This window comes from Hemicordylus capensis, chromosome 4 (genome assembly GCF_027244095.1).
Source record: "Hemicordylus capensis ecotype Gifberg chromosome 4, rHemCap1.1.pri, whole genome shotgun sequence".
Classification (NCBI taxonomy): domain Eukaryota; kingdom Metazoa; phylum Chordata; class Lepidosauria; order Squamata; family Cordylidae; genus Hemicordylus; species Hemicordylus capensis.
Window position 1 is genome coordinate 29121974 of NC_069660.1, and position 16708 is coordinate 29138681.

Sequence of the window (16708 nt, forward strand, 5' to 3'; positions counted from 1 at the left end):
AGTTCCTGGTCTTGGCTCATGTGTAGTGCAGCCAGCAGACTGCATCAGACCAGTCTTGGGAAAGCACCAGCTTGGGGGAGATGATAATTTGGGCCAAGGAATGGAAGGTCAGAGCAGTGCTCTGTGTAATGTTAGATCTTGGGCTGAGACGGAGTAGGCAATCTTGGCTCTCCAGCTGTTGTTGAACCACAGCTCCCATCATCCACAATGGACTGTGGCTGGGGATGATGGGAGTTGTAGTTCAACAGCAGGAGAACCACCCCTGGGCTAGGATAATGGAAACATCCCCCACTTTTATTTCAAAGTGGGTGCAGCAAATAAGTGATGAAACTAAAAAGCTGGGCATGTGCAGATTGGGCATTCAGTTAACATTAGGAGTTGTCACTTGTTGGAGAGGAGAGCTGGTCCTGTGGTAGCAAGCATGACTTGTCCCCTTAGCTAAGTAGAGTCCACCCTGGTTGCATGTGAATGGGAGACTAGAAGTGTGAGCACTGGAAGATATATTCATCTCAGGGGATGGAGCTGCTCTGGGAAGAGCAGAAGGTTTCCGGTTCCCTCTCTGGCTTCTCCAAGATAGGGCTGAGAGAGATTCTTGCCTGGAACCTTGGAGAATCCGCTGCCAGTCTGTGAAGACAATACTGAGCTAGATAGACCAATGGTCTGACTTGGTATATTGCAGCTTCCTATGTCCCTAAAATATTCACTGTATTTACCTGAATCCAAGACTAGGTTTTTTCAAGTTCTTTGATGCTAGAAATTAGGGGGTCATCTTAAACTCAGAGTTCTCTTCATTTTGGATAATTATAAGTATGACCTGTACTTAACCTCTATTTTTAAGGGGTTAGTCTTGTATTGGGCAGCAGCGATATAGGCAGATGCTGAAAAGCATCGTCTCCTACTGCATGGGAGATGGTAATGGTAACACTTGAACTCTGTTCAGGTGTGCTAGAGTGGAAACACTGTGCTTGTATACAGTGTCCTTGAGAGCACACTTGGAAGCCCTGCCCTTGCTGTAATGTTCACTTAGAGCCCTCCTCCCTGCTCTCCATATTCAGTGTCTACACATGCTGTATGTGTGGAGACACCCTCCCTGTGATGTGGAATGCTGAGGCCAATGCTTTAAATGTGGAGGGTGGGCTGGGGAGATGGGATTTGAATGTTCATTGAGCTTCTGAGTGTACTCTTGGGGATGCTATATGCCAGCATTGAGTCTCCAATTCATGCAAAGCCTGAAGAGGGCTTCAGGGAAAGAACTCTCTGAAGCAACTTCCACTTGATAGCTGCCTGACTTGGCCCCAAGGCCTGAACCAAAACAAAACTTATTTCTCTCTGTGGTCATTGGACAAGTGGCTACTTCATGCATTTGATAAAGGGGGTTCTGGCCCACAAAAGTTTGTGCCACCACATTTTTTAGTCCTAAGGTGTTTTGAGATGTGTGTTGCTACATCAGATTAATGCAGCTATCCCTCTGAGATTTATCTTGGACAGTTGCTCTAAATGCGGAGCAGTCACTAAATGAGTTAGTCATGGAGAAGCTAAAAGGATCAGTTATTTCAAGAAAGATGTTGTATTCTATCTTGTAATCTCTTATGTTTTGTTAATTTGGAAGTTCGTCCCAGGAGGGTTCCTGTAGAGAGTGTGTGGGGTGGAGGCAGAAAGAAGAGTGAGTAGAAGGAAAAAACTGAGTCGTTTCTGAGTAGTCTTAGTTAAACCAACATGAGACTACTTCATGTTCACAAGGGAAGCCACTATAAATGGTGTGCTGTTCTAAATTTCTTCTCTTGTGTTCCTAAATACTAGTTGACGAGGGTCTCGTTAGCAGCAGGTATACCATAACAAAAAACTGTTTAATGTACATTGTTGATACTAATAACTTGATTTGACTTGACTATCAAGAATAAAATATTTCCCTTTTGGGGAGATATTCAAATCCTGGCTGGACAATGGTTTGTTAGCACCCATGTCCTCTTCCTGTAGGCTTCTGTGCTTTGAGTTACATCTAGTAAAATGTTCCATATTTTGAGAAGCATGAGTTGCATGTCCATTAACATTGGTAGCTTGTGGGGTATTTGACCCAGTCATAAGGTGTTGGGGAAGAGTGGGAAGCATCCTGTGGTGGTAGTTCTAGTGCGACAGTATTCTTGCCCAAAGTATTCTTTCCTTGAGCCATGCACCTTTCATCTTTTCTCCCAACCAAGACTGTATGACTGAAACTTGGTGCTTGGTCCTAACTCTATAGCTAAAACCCATGAGCAACAGGCAACCTTGGCAGTTGTGCAGGCCTGGCAATTGATCATATCAGAAGATAAGCCTTGTTGGAACCAGCTTCAGAGATGGGGAGAGAGATGTTTATAATTGGGGAGGAAGAGGAGGAGTTTTGTGGGCCCAGGGCATTGCAACATCAGTTATAAGGAAGTGGCTATTGAAGTTGTGTAAAGAACTGGCAGAGGCATAGAATAAGGATGGCAGCATAGTTGTGTGGCTTTTGGGTACTGAAGGCCAAGCCTTTTAACATCTCCCCCCCGCCGGATTTAGTAGCCAGACAGTGGACACTGGACAAAGTTACCAGACTTAGTGACGGACATTGTGAAGCAGGAGAGTAAATGGGCTTCTCTTTATCCCCATTACAAGTAACATACTTAGAAGAGAAACAGGGCTGCCTGGAAGAAATAAAGAGACTTGAATATCCTGGGCACCATGGTTAAAAATATAGGTGCCATGGATCCCTGGTGCCTGGGATTTATCCAGCCCTGCTGAAGGCACATGTTGGTTACACAGACTAAAACTTCTTTAATGCAAGGGTCCCACATATTGGGACTTCAGAAGTATTCCTGAACATGTCCAGCTCAGTGAGATTGGCACAAGATTTTCAATCATCTTGAATTGTGTTCAGGCGGGGACACTGGGAAGTTCAGCACTGAATACTCTATTGTTTGTAGGCACAGTATTGTCGTTTGTAGGGACAGATGTATTACTGTGCTTGGAGGCTGAGCATGAACATTCTGTTTGTGAAGATTTTTCCTTTCACAAAGGGGGCAGCATAAATTCTGTGGGAACCTTAGTGGGAACTAAGGTTCCGAGTGTGGATTGTGAGCATTGGAAGTTTGACTTTTGGTCTGGAGTAGGAGTTATTAGCAGGAAAGGAACTCCTCATCTCTCCCCCCCCCCCTTCTTCATGTTTATAGAGAAAATGAAGTAGCCCTTCTCTTCAGATTTGCTTTTTACACAAGACATCAGCAAGGCACAGCTGGTGCTTTCTGTCATGCAGGAAAGAAGCTAACCCCTTTTTAATTCTTCTCCGCTCTCTGCAATGTAAACATGTTATGCACTGGAACTTGCTGAATTCATGAAGGTTAGGAATGGTAGATGTGATCCCACTCACCCCCATGTATTCAGCCTACACTAATTGGCTGTGTGATGTAATTAATTAAAAAGGTTGGTTTCCACTTAAACAAGGGCATTTGACCATGGTCAGTAGACCAACATCCAATCCTTTCCATGTAGGACTCAGTCCATGATTACTATTTGATATTTTAGACTCTTCCATGCGAGCAGCTCCATGCACTTGTCCTAGTAGGGCATTTATCCCTGAATGTGGCCCTCTGACTGAATTACTATTAATACACCTTGGATTTTTCACACTGAATTTGGGAAAACAGCAGCACATAAAACCAGTCACCTACACATTTTGCAGAGAACAGCAAAATACTTGTTGAATTGTTTTGGTTCTCTATTTTCAAAGCACTGAACACAAATTGTGTTAAGAGTATTGTTTACAAGGAAGTGCTTCTAAATTGCATCAGACCTCTTCATATCTGTCACATGAATCTTAACGTTCTGGTGCTTATTCCTGTATTAAGTGTCCCAACTTGGACACGAGTGGTGCTCTTGTCTCACCCACCAGCAGTTGGCAATATTTTCTTGCTTTATAAGTACTCATGAGCCATACTAGCAGGTAGCTCAACATTTCCTTCTTCTCCACTCCTGAGGAAAGGTGAAGTTACTATTGGGGAATTAGGTTCAGTTTTGGTTTAAGTTCAACAGCATTTAAAAATAAACATCTCTGGTTCAGACATTAATTTTAAAAAGCAGTTAGAACTGGTTTAGGATACATTTCATGTAGAATAACATCAAACTCTTTTGCTTGCAATGTAAATCTACAAATAGAGTTCAATAATGTTTAACCTGAAGAGAGAAAATTACCAGCATGTTGAACATTTAAACATGTTTACACAAACACATTTTTTGTTGTAAACTGCCCAGAGACTTGCATCTTGGGTGGTATACAAATGTGTTAAAATAATAATATAAATTAAAATAATGAATGATAAAAAGACAGGAAAAAAGAACATAAACCAACCACTGAAAGTAAAAAGGGATGAGATAAATTTATTTCTAAGCATTTGTTGTTTGCACTAATGTTCTATCCTCAAGCATTCTGCCCAATCATTTTTGGCTTTTTCTTTATCCTGAAAGCAGCAGGTTGTACCTTGGATCATGATACATGCAGGATTGGAATGTATCATTGCCCAACAACACTTACTCAAAGCTCTTCATTGAGGTTACTAGTCTGTTGTCAAAGTTGTGTCCATCTCTTGCTGTGTCAAGTTGGCACTTTATTTTTCTCAGCAATACACTGGCATGCTGTGCTTTGCAGTTTGCACGGCCCTCCTAGCTTTGCTAACATCACTTCTAGCCCAGGTATATATTGGAGCTGTGTACCCCTGGAGCAGCCCAGACTAGACTGAACATCTGTCACTTAAATTTTTCAGGAGTTAGGGGGTGTTTGCTACTTCAAAGGTTGAGAAACATACTTCTCTAGAAGAATTCTGTAAGGGTATTTGTCTTTGTGCTGAATTGTGCATGCTTACATTAAGGGGCAAGGGATGATAACCATTTAGTGAGGTTTGTTGAGGCTCCATGATAAAGAAAGTAATACAAGTGATCCCTGTAATTCCTTCCTGCAGACAGATGAGGAAAATGCAGTGTAGTGCTAAAAGGAACTGCTTGTCTTCTAGGCTGTTATCTGCTGTCTCGAATCCTGCTAATTCTGAGTGAAATCCTGTTAACTGGGATCTAAGAGAGCTGATCTAAGTGGCCTGATTGGAAGGGCAAGTTTGGCTCGCCAACTAGTCTGAGTGAGCCACGTATTTGGATTTGCTCATGGCTAAGGGCCGATTGTGTGTGTTCCCTTATTAAGAGGGCACTATCAAGTGCCTTCCCCACTGTTGCCTCTTTGGTCTTTGTATTAACCTGCAAAAGAAAGGTGTAGGTTTCTTCCTTTAGCAGCTGGTGCAGGAAACATAGGCAAATGCCTGAAGCGATCTCTCCAGCCTAATGCTTCTTCCCTGGCAAGGAAGGATCCCTGAACACTTCTGTTGTAACTCTAGCTCTCTGCACTTGCCCTTTGCTCACTCTGGCCATCCTTATCGTAATCTGTATGAAAATTGCCGTGTGTGTCTAAAGTAAAAGTTCAGAGATATTGCACCAAACCTATACAGAGCGCATGAAAATTAAGTTCCAGGGATAGAGTGAGCATGCTATGGTATTAGGTACTGTTCTGAGACTGTAACTTCTTGAGAACACAGTTTAAGTACAGATCTGTAAATAGAGTTTCCAGAGATATACAATGTTGCTCTGTCCTTAAATGTACTTGCTGGTTAATCTGGCAGCACGCTCTGCGTACGTGGATACAGAAACACCTCTTTGGAGAGCATAAGGTCTACAAGATGCTTGACTGGGCAGGTGTTTAGAGGTTTATCTGTTGCTAGGTTCCTTATCTACATATTGAGTGCACAAATAAGAATCTCGATCCCACTTAAGTAGCTTCAAACAGAGGAAAGCATTTCTAGCACTTCTTGAGTAGATCAGTTCTCTGCCTCCTTGGCCCCCAGTCACCATTTCTGAAAGAAAAAAAAATTAATAGCACAGCTTAGACAGGGGAAAGCACTTGAGGCTGACTACATATCTGCCAAAACGATTCAAAATAATGCTGACTGGTGGGCCCCAATTCTGGCAGCTCTCTTTACTGCTATTGATCATGCTTTGCAGATTCCCAGTTTTATTTAATTTTTATTTGTTGTTAAATTTATATACTGCCTTTCATTAAAAACAATCCCAAGGCGGGAATGACTGGGACCTGGCAATAATAGTCCTGCTCTATAGAAAAGGAGCGATACCTGAGCCTTCAAATTATTGGCCAATTAGTTTACTTAGTTATTGTGGGGAAGCTTTATGCCAGACATTTATGTTGGAAATTCTGGTCCTGATTAGACAGTGAGAACATTCTGGCTGAGGAACAAGCAAGCTTCAGGATTGGTCAATCTATGATAGATCAATATCTAGTCTTACAACATCTGGTGGAGAAGTATAGCTTTAGGCCACGTGGAACCCTGTTTGCTGCATTCATTGATTTCAAATCGGCCTTCAGTTCTATTTCCAGGGATAGACTCTGGGTAAAGTTGGAGACTTCCTCTAATGTCTGTGGACTGCTTGCTCTTATTTATATGCTTCCTCAAGATAACTACCTGAGGGTGAGGTGTAATCAGCAGGGCCATTTATCAGACCCAATTCCAGTCCAGTGGGGTATAAAACAGTGCTGTATTTTGGCCCCCCATTTAACTACTACATAAATTCCATGGTGCAGGTTTTACAAAATTCTAATTCCCATCTCCCTAATTTGGCCTCTTATCCAATTCCTTCACTTCTCTATGTGGACAACATGGTCATATTATTCTTTTCTGAAACAGAACTTTGAAGAGCCCTTAAGTCATTTGCTTCCTATTGTTTGGAGGAAAGGTTAGAAATTAACTACCAAAAAGCTAAGGTTATGGTGTTCACCAAGAAATACGCCAAACACAGATGGCAGATTAATGGCCAAGAAATAGAGTGGGCTAAAACTTAAGATACCTTGGGGTGGTCTTCCAATCAAATGGCTCCTGGAAGGCTCATTTCACCAAGGTGCACATAGAAATGCAACTGCGCTGTCCAGATTCTACTTCTCCAGGGGAAGTAGATATATACCAGCAGCAGTGAAAGCCTTTAAGGATAAGGTAATATCCATTATTGTATGGTGCTCAAACTTATATATACTCAAATTTTCATTCTCTGGAAGCAGTACAGTCCAAGTTTCTTAGATCTATCCTTGGTGTTCCACTGTGTGTAAATGCTTTACTGAAAATTAACCGGATTAATCCCAATTGAAAACTGCATTTGGGCACTTATTTTAAACTATTGGCTTAAATTAATTTACAACCCTTCTGGTTTGGCCACCCTTGCTTTAATGGATAGCTTTTCCTCTAGATGGGAAAATGTGGTGGAGAAGAAACTTCAGTGTTATGGCCTCCTTCTTCCAGATCTGGCTTGTATAGGCCTTTTTAAGGCTAAAAAAATCCATCCATCAGTGCCTTTGGGTTATTACGTTTCAAAAGGACAGAGCGTGAATTACAGACTGCATGGTTTTAGGAAACCCCAGACAAACCTTATTCCTGGCTAATTACTTATACAAACTTACCTTCCCTAAGCTCCGCCATGCCTTTACTTTGGCCCGTTTAAATGTGATACCTTCAGCTGTTTTGGAGGGTAGATTTCGCTGTACGCCATATTCCCAATGGCTCTGCTCCTGCCGCTCGGGCATGGTTGAATCAGTGGGGCATGTTTTATTGTATTGTATATTTCATAGAGAGATACTCCCTTCTTATTGGCCCAATTCTGTTAAATTGTCCAGGCAAGCCAGACGACTTTTATGTACATTTTATCCTGTCTGATTCTGATGCCGAGATTACCTACTGTGTGGCCAAATTTTGTGCCACTGCTTGTAACATCAGGATACAAATGGTTAGCACTCATGTTATGAAAGGTACATGTGTTACTCTGGTGGTGGGTTGGCAGTTTAGTATTCAGTATTTAATATCAGAATATTTTAAGTTAAGTTGTTTGTAACTGTTGATTATTTTAATTGCTGGCTGGTCAGGGACCATAATAATTGATGATGATTAGTAGATCGGTTCTACAATAAACAAACCACACCTTGTTAGTCAAATCTACATTCTTTATGATCATCTGATTTATACGAAGCCTTCATTACACCTACCCAAGGAGAGCCTATTGGTTGCAATTGGTCACATCCCGCAAGCCTACTCCTGCATAATTGTGAAGGAAGTGTGCATGCACCCTCAGAACTTAATAGCTTCATTAGGTACACAAAAGTGTTGCTAGAAACTAAACGTTCTCATATGACCTCTTGCTTCAGGCCAGGCTACTAGCATGGCAATCAGGAGGTAGTCCTTCTCTTTTCCTCTCCATCCCCAATGGATTTGTTGGAAGTTCCCAGTCCAAATCTTGTTTCTGCCATGAACTCTCTAGATGGCTTTGGCAAGCTTCTCTCTGTGTCTTCCTTCAGTATGGCAGTAATACACTACCTTGCAAGTTGCTGAAAGGATTACTGAGATAATGTATACCTGATGTACTTCATTTTCTCAGATGTTATGTGTTTGCATATTGCATATAGATTGTATAAATCGGGAAACAAAATATTCATACATTTGTGGTATATCTGAAAGCACAGATACATTCTGTAGTACTTTCAGCTTGTATACGAATCAGTTGAAAAATACTAGGCGGCAAAAGTCTGATTCCGATCGCTGTTATACCATTTCTGCTAAAAAGTTCTCAAACAGTTTACATAGCAGAAGAAGTGCACAGCATATAGTTGGGTAATTGACACCTGACTTCAGCATATGCAGAAAACAAAGGGTTAGCCTCTGCATATGAGTAGAGGAGTCATTTTATATCTAACTTGTGTTTTTTTAAAAAAGCACATGACTTTTTGCAAACAAAAGCTGGATTTGAGGCTTTGCGGAGCATTGCTGGACACCTGGAGACCCACAGAGCATGGTAGGGTACTTTCCGCACAGTTTCTAGAACATTTCCCACCATTTTTTGCGCCTCCAGGAACCTAACCCCCTGAGTCCCATTGACTGACTGACTGACTGACTCGTCTGTGGTTCAGTTATCTGTGGTTGTAGCGGAGAATTGAATCCCATGGATAATGGGGTTCACCTCTGTTTTTGGAGTTGCTCACAGAAATGATTGCTTGGCTGAAAAAAAGGTATTGCAAATATTGGCTTCTACGTAACTGTGGTTGACATCCAGTCTTACAGGGGAGGGTTTCTTTTCACAAAATCCTCCTTCCTTTTCAAGCCCACGGGGACTCTTAGAAATATGTCCCTGAGGGTTGCATGATGCTCAGGGACATATTTCCAGGAGGCACAGTGGGCTTCAGAGGGAAGAGGAGATCAGTGAAAATCACCCCTGACTCATAGGGCTTGTAGTGTTAGTCTAGATGTCAGCACCAAACAGGGTTGATTTTTTTTTTTTTTACTATTAATCATAACTTCTCATTATATGCTATGAACATGTTAACAACAGTTTATGGGATATAACAGACTTGATCAGTCCTATTGTGCAGGTGGAATACATGTAGTATGTACACAGGCAAGCCCTGCCCTCCCACTCCCCCGCAAAAAGTGCAAAGAGGGTCAGTGAATGAATAGAGGGTTTGGGGGAATGGAGTAGATCTGAGCGAGGAGGAGTTTGGATATAAATTCCAAGAAATCGGAGAAGGGAATAGAAAGTGAAACAAGGCATGAACAGAATATATTCATGCAGTCCTAAGGAAACCTTTTCCAAGTGTATCCTCCATTGTAGAAGGGAAATATGGCAGCAGGCCATAAAAGACATACATGCGAAATGCAAACAGTGTAACAAAGAAATGCAAGGCCTGGTTGCCTGAATGAAACAGCAATATGAGAAGTATGTACCTTCTAAAAATGAAACCAAGATCTATCTTTGATTATGTATTAAGGTTATATTAGACAACAAATGTAGTTTTGCTAGAAAATGATTAAATAGAAATTTCCTGACTAGTGATATAAATTGTCTGAATGGCTAACCAATCTCTTCTTTCCCTCTTTTTGTGTCCCCCTTGTGTGTCAAAGTTGCAGGAGTCATTACTGCCGATTTTGTCTCTGGTCTTGTGCATTGGGGAGCAGACACCTGGGGATCTGTGGAGCTGCCAATAGTTGGAAAGGTTAGACTTTTTAAAAAATAATTGGATCATCTTGTAGGTTCACCTGGGGAGCAGTAAGAATTCGCTTATTTATTGAATTTATATACTGTCCAATATCAAAATCTCTAGGTGGTGTACAGAATTAAAACATAATATAAAATATAAAACATTTAAAATTCACAAGATAAAAATAATAGATAAAATCAGATTAATTTTTTTTAAATGGTATCAGTTGAAGGCCTGGGCAGATAGGTATGTCTTCAGGGTCCTCCTAAGAACAAACAGAGAAGGAATTGCTCTTATTTCAGCTGGGAGCGAGTTCCAAAGCCCTAGGGCAGCCACAGAGAAGGCCCGGTCCCAAGTTGCCACCAAATGAGTTGGCAGCAACCATAACCAGATCTCTCCAGATGATCTTAATAGGCGATGGGGTTCACGACTGAGAAGGCGCTGTCTTAAGTACCCTGGACATAAGCCGTTGAGAGCTTTATAGGTAATAACCAGTACTTTGTATTTCTTTTGGAAACATATTGGCAGCCAGTGCAGTTCTTCTAGAATCGATGCTATGTGGTCTCTTTGTGTTGTCCTGGAGACCAATCTGGCTGCCACATTCTGAACCAATTATAGTTTCCGAACTATGTACAAAGGCAGCCCCACGTAGAGTGTGTTACAGTAGTCAAGCCTAGAGGTTACCAGCATATGTACCACCATTTTAAGGTCATTTGTCTCTAGAAATGGACATATCTGGCGTATCGGCTCAAACTTATAAAAAACCCTCTTGGCCATGGTCTCAGCCTCACCCTGAGAAACCAGGGAGAGTTTGGGATCCAGGAGCACTCCTAGACTACAAGCCTGATCTTTTAAGGGGAGTGTAACCCCATCCAGAACAGGTAGATGTAAACCATCTCTCGGATCCCGACTCCCTACAGGCAGTAACTTAGTCTTGTTTGGATTCAACTTCAGTCTGTTACCCCTCATCCAGCCCCATATCGCTTCCAGACAGGCACTTGAGGGGGGTGGGGTCATGCGTTTCCTGATGAAGTTGGTATGGAGAAATAGATCTGGGTATCATCAGCATATTGATAGTACCCCAGATAAAACTTCCTGACGAGCTCTCCCAGTGGTTTCATGTAGATGTTAAAAAGCATTGGAGACAGTATGGAGCCCTGTGGAACACCACACTTTAGCTCTCGTTTTTCAGAGCAAAGGTCTCCAAGCCAAACCATCTGGAATCTGCTAGAAAGGTAGGAACGGAACTACTATAAAACTGTGCCACCCAATCCCACCTCCTCCAAGCGACCCAGCAAGACCATGGTCAATGGTATCAAAAGCCGCTGAGAGATTCAAAAGGATCAGCAGAGTTCCATTTCCTCTATTGACTGCCAATTGGCGATCATCCATCAGGCCGACCAAGGCAGTCTCAACCCATAGCCCACCCGAAAGCCAGTCTGGAAAGGATCTAAATATTCTGTGCCATCCAAAACTTCCTGGAGCTGAGAAACAACTACTCACTCAGTCACTGTGCCCAACCAAGGAAAATTAGTGAAAGGTCTGTAATTAGCTAACTCTGAGGGATCCAATGCAGATTTCTTCAAATAAGGTCTAATGATAGCCTCCTTAAGACAAGGAGGCATCCTGCCCTCCCTCAGAGAAACATATGTACCAGACCCTCTCTGATCATCTAGAGATGCTAGATCGTAAGACCAGGAAAATCATGACCATCACTCATGCTCTGCATCCTCGCAGCTCAGGTGGAAGAGAAATGCTGCAAGTCCATCAAACAGTAGAGGAGGAGAAAAGAGGCCTTGAAAATATATAAAGAACAGTGAAGAAGATGCACTTAAGATGGTCAATAATGAGAAACTATTATACACCAATGAAACAAAGCAGGCCTACAAGAAAGAACAAGTCAAGAACCAAGCAGAAAAATGGAAAAATAAGGCACTGCATGGTCAATATTTGCACAATATAAGTGGAAAATCAGACATCACCAAGACCTGGCAATGGCTTAAGAATGGCAACTTGAAGAAAGAAACAGAGCGTTTAGCATTGGCTGCACAAGAACAGGCACTTGGAACAAATGCAATAAGAGCAAAAGTAGAAAAGTCAACAACAAACAGCAAGTGCCGCCTTTGTAAAGAAGCAGATGAAACCGTGGACCACCTAATCAGCTGTTGTAAAAAGACCGCACAGACTGACTACAAACAAAGGCATGACAAGGTAGCCGGGATGGTACACTGTAACATCTGCAAAAAATACAAGCTACCTGTAGCCAAAGATTGGTGGGACCATAAAACTGAAAAAGTTGAAGAAAATGATGTAAAAATATTATGGGACTTCCGACTACAAACAGACAAACATCTGCCACAGAATACACCAGATATAACAGTAGTCGAGAAGAAAGAAAAACAAGTTAAAATAATCGACATAGCAATACCAGGGGATAGCAGAATAGAAGAAAAAGAAATAGAAAAAATCACAAAATTAAAAAAAAGATCTACAAATTGAAAGGCTGTGGCAGAAAAAGACCAAAATAATCCCATTGGTAATTGGTGCCCTAGGTGCAATTCCAAAAGACCTTGAAGAGCACCTCAACACCATAGGGGCCACAGAAATCACCATCAGTCAATTACAAAAAGCAACTTGGGAACAGCCTATATTCTATGACTATATCATAATAATAACAGCAACAACATTGATAATAAAATTCAGCCATCCCAGGTCCTTGGGAAGGACTTGATAAAACAAACCAGTCAATAACACCTGTCTGACTGTGTAAACAAGAAATAATAATTAAAAACTTTGTTAGCTGCCCCATAACAAATTCTTCCCTCAGTGGCTTACAACACAACATTATAACATGATATAAAAACACACCATTAAATCATAACCTATCAAAAACAAAAAAAGGGGAGGATACTAATTATTACAGGTCATTAGCTGCTTAACCAGAAGATAGGTTTTCCATAGTGGTCAGCATCTTTGTCTAGATCAGGCCTGCTCAACTCAGGCTCCCCAGATGTTTTTGGACTACAACTCCTTTAATCCCCATTTACAATGGCCAATAGCCATGGATTATGGGAGTTGTAGGCTAACATCTGCGGGATGGCTGAAGTTGAGCAGCCCTGGTCTAGATGTACTGCACAACTTATAAGTATAAGCCAGTAAGAGTGGTGATTAAGTGTGTAACGTTTAACCTATCAGATCGCCTGTTGAAATTTCATTCTTCATTCCTGACGTACAGTAAGAGGAGATCAACATCAATTCATTGCAATAACGTGCTTGTATATAGCTATTCACTGGCTGTTGTAGTGAGCAAGAATCTCCTCCAGGTTTCCATGTGTTCCATCAGTCCTGCCTCCTTGGCCAGGAAGGCAGAGTGGCAGTGATCTATAGGGAAAACCTTGCTTTGATTAGGGGGCCTGCCCTGCAGGCAGCAGGTTTTGAGTGCCTTTTCGTGACACTGGGTCTTCGCGATAAGCTTGGGCTTTTGCTTATGTACTGGCTGCCCAGCCTCAGCCCTTCCTAAGCTTCTAGACCTTGCTGTGGGCCTGCAGGTTATGAACCCGAGACTTGTGATTCTGGGGGATTTCAGCCTGTCAGCCCTGGGTGAGAGTTCAGTGATGGCCCCGGATTTCATGGCCTCCATGGAAGCCATGGGCTTATCGCAACTTATTTCTAGCCTGACTCACGTTAGCGGTCACACTTCTGTGTCAGAGCAGTGGCGATGTGATCTTAAAATGGGGAACTTATCCATCTGTCTCTTGCCATGGTCTGATCGCTGCTGCTCCTTCCCTTCACAGGGGCACTGGGCCTATTAGGATGGTCCAACCTAGGTGCCTTATGGATCCTGATGGTTTTCAGAGGGCACTTGGGGAGTTTCCCAGTCATCTGGTAGGCAACTCACCAGCACTACTCATTGAGGCCTGGAACATCGGGGCTACGAGGGCGCTTGACGAGATTGCTCCTGAGTGGCCTATTAGAGCTCGTGGATCTCGGCTTCCTTGGTTCTCTGAGGAACTTCAAGAGATGAAGCGAGTCAAAATACACCTAGAGCGCTGCTGGAAGAATACTAAGACAGAAGCCATCCGGCCCTTTTCTGAATCAGTGATCTCTAGCCTGGTCCCTCCTGGCTCATTAGGGCTGTGAGGGGGGACGTTCTCTTATTTCCTCTCTTCGGGAGGGGTTGGTTCCATCAGCCCTTAAATAGGTGGTGGTCTACCCTCTTCTGAAGAAGCCTTCTCTCAACCCTGATAATTTGGATAACTATCGTCCAATCTTCCTTTTCTTGGTAAGATTATGGAGAAGGTGGTTTGTGCTCAGTTGAATCGAGTCCTGGAGGAAACTGATTTCCTGGATCCTTGCCAGTCAGGTTTTAGTCCACAGCACTGAAACGGCATTGGTCGCCCTGTTGGGTGACCTATATCATAACCTTGATGTGGGAAGTGCACGTCTCTTGGTTCTTCTTGATCTCTCAGCGGCCTTCAATACCATCGGCCATGCTATCCTTCTGGGGTGCTTAAGTGGGCTGGGCCTTGGGGCCACTGTTCTTCAGTGGTTCCGATCCTATCTCACTGGGCAGTTCCAGTCAGTGTCAATTGGGGGTGAGTGTTCTGTGCCCTGGCCGCTTTCTTGTGGGGTTCCACAGGGCTCGGTCCTTGCTCCCATTCTCTTTAACATCTACATGAAGCTGCTGGACCTGGTCATCCATCGGTTTGGGGTAAGTTTCCATCGATATGCTGATGATACTCAGCTTTATATCTCTACCCCTGGCCAAACAGGTGATGCCATCTATGTGCTGGCTCAGTGACTAGAGGCTGTCAGGACCTGGATGTGCCAAAACAAGCTCAGGCTCAATTCCTCTAAGACTTGAGTTGCTCTTGTTCAGTTTGCGATCTGGCCAATTGTTGTGAGTTTATCTCTTGACGGGGTTGCGCTTCCCTTGAGAGAGACGGTTTGTGATCTGGGGGTCCTTCTGGACTCGCGGCTCCTGCTTGAACAGCAGGTGGAGGCTGTGGCCAGGGGTGCCTTTGCCCAGCTTCAGCTGGTTCAGTTACAGCCTTTTCACGACCAGCAGGCCCTGGCAACAGTCACTCATGCCTTTGTTGCCTCTTGTTTGGATTACTGTAATGCGCTCTACCTAGGGTTGCCTTTAAAAACGATTTGGAAGCTTCAACTAGTCCAGAATGCAGCAGCCCGCCTCCTTATGTGTGGCCGTAGATTTGATAGTGTCACACCTCTTTTACGTTCGCTGCACTGGTTGCCTGTTCGCTTCCAGGCCCAATTTAAAGTGCTTGTCACCTACAAAACCATTATGGCGCTTAGCACCTGTATATCTCCAGGCTCGCCTCTCTCGGCCAGTTGTATCCTGACCTGTGAGGTCTTCTCAGCTGGCCCTCCTTAGTGTCTCGGTGTAGTGCATGGTCCCTGGGCCCATAGGAGGGCCTTCTCTGTGGCTGCCCCTCTTCTTTGGAACACCCCCCTCCCCCAAGATTCGTTTAGCCCCCTCCCTGACTGCTTTTAAGGCCCTTCTTAAGACCCACCTGTTTTGCCAGGCGTTTGCCCTTTAATAATATTTTTATTATATTTTATTTTATTTTCATTAATTGTTGTTGGTATTGTTGTCGTTCACTGCTGAGAGTCTTTGGAGGAGGTGGTATATAAGAAAAAATTAATCCATCTATGGTGGTTCTCTATCTTTTCAGACCACAAAAGCTATTTGGGTAAATTACTGATTGACTGGTTATTTAGGTATATGCAGGCTAGTAAGCTTTTGTGGGCTAGGAACATCTGTGGACTAATATAATCACTCTCTTGCCTGCTTTCTTTAGGCTTTTATCAGACCTTTCAGAGAACATCACATTGACCCAACAGCAATTACGAGACACGACTTTATAGAGACCAATGGAGATAACTGCATGTTGACGGTACTTCCATTGGCAAACATGGCTTACAAATTGGTTTCTTTATCACCAGGTAAGTATTTATGAATCTGTGAGTAAACTGGACTTGCAGCTTCCACGAAGTACAGTGATTAGGCCTTTGGCCTCTGAAGAGAAAAGCAAAGATAAGCCAGTAATACAGGAATAGTGAGAAAGGAGACTAAAGTGTTCATGGTAGTGTTAGAACAATAAGTTAATGCCGTTCTTGCTGTACTATCAAAGATGGAACTACCTTGTTGATTTCAGCCTTTTTCTATATATATATATATATATATATATATATATATATATATATATATATATATATACACACACACACACACACTGCAAAGTATCCAATAATCATCTAGTCCTAACTCCTTGCCCTAAATATATTGGTGACAAAGGGACCAATGAAGTATATACACACACGAGATATCTTGAGATCAAAGGACTTGTTTAAACAGTCAAGCTGGCTCATTTAAGTGAGCCAAGCCACATGGTGCAGAAAAGCTCAAAAGTCTGCTGTGATTGCTAGTTGGTCTTGCTCTAGTTATGTGGGTAGTAAAATGCACCCCATGTCTGATAAACTGCAATCATTTTAACTTTGCTCAAAAGGCCGAGAGAGCTGTGTCAGTTATTTTGCTTCATCATTATAAACGCAAGTAACTATTTGTAAGAGTGTACAATTTACAAAAAATTGTAACTTTAAAAAGTGGAT

General features: G+C 42.7%; 1 protein-coding gene across 2 annotated transcripts in view; it reads left to right on the forward strand.

The window, feature by feature from the left end:
• Nucleotides 1-16708, forward strand: part of PEDS1 (plasmanylethanolamine desaturase 1) — a 39174-nt gene that overhangs the window by 18847 nt on the left and 3619 nt on the right. For both annotated transcript variants that reach the window (XM_053246226.1, XM_053246224.1), the window contains exons 3-4: nucleotides 9999-10090; nucleotides 15898-16042. In XM_053246226.1, coding sequence (XP_053102201.1) covers nucleotides 9999-10090; nucleotides 15898-16042 — 237 coding nt within the window. The remainder of the gene's footprint in view (nucleotides 1-9998; nucleotides 10091-15897; nucleotides 16043-16708) is intronic.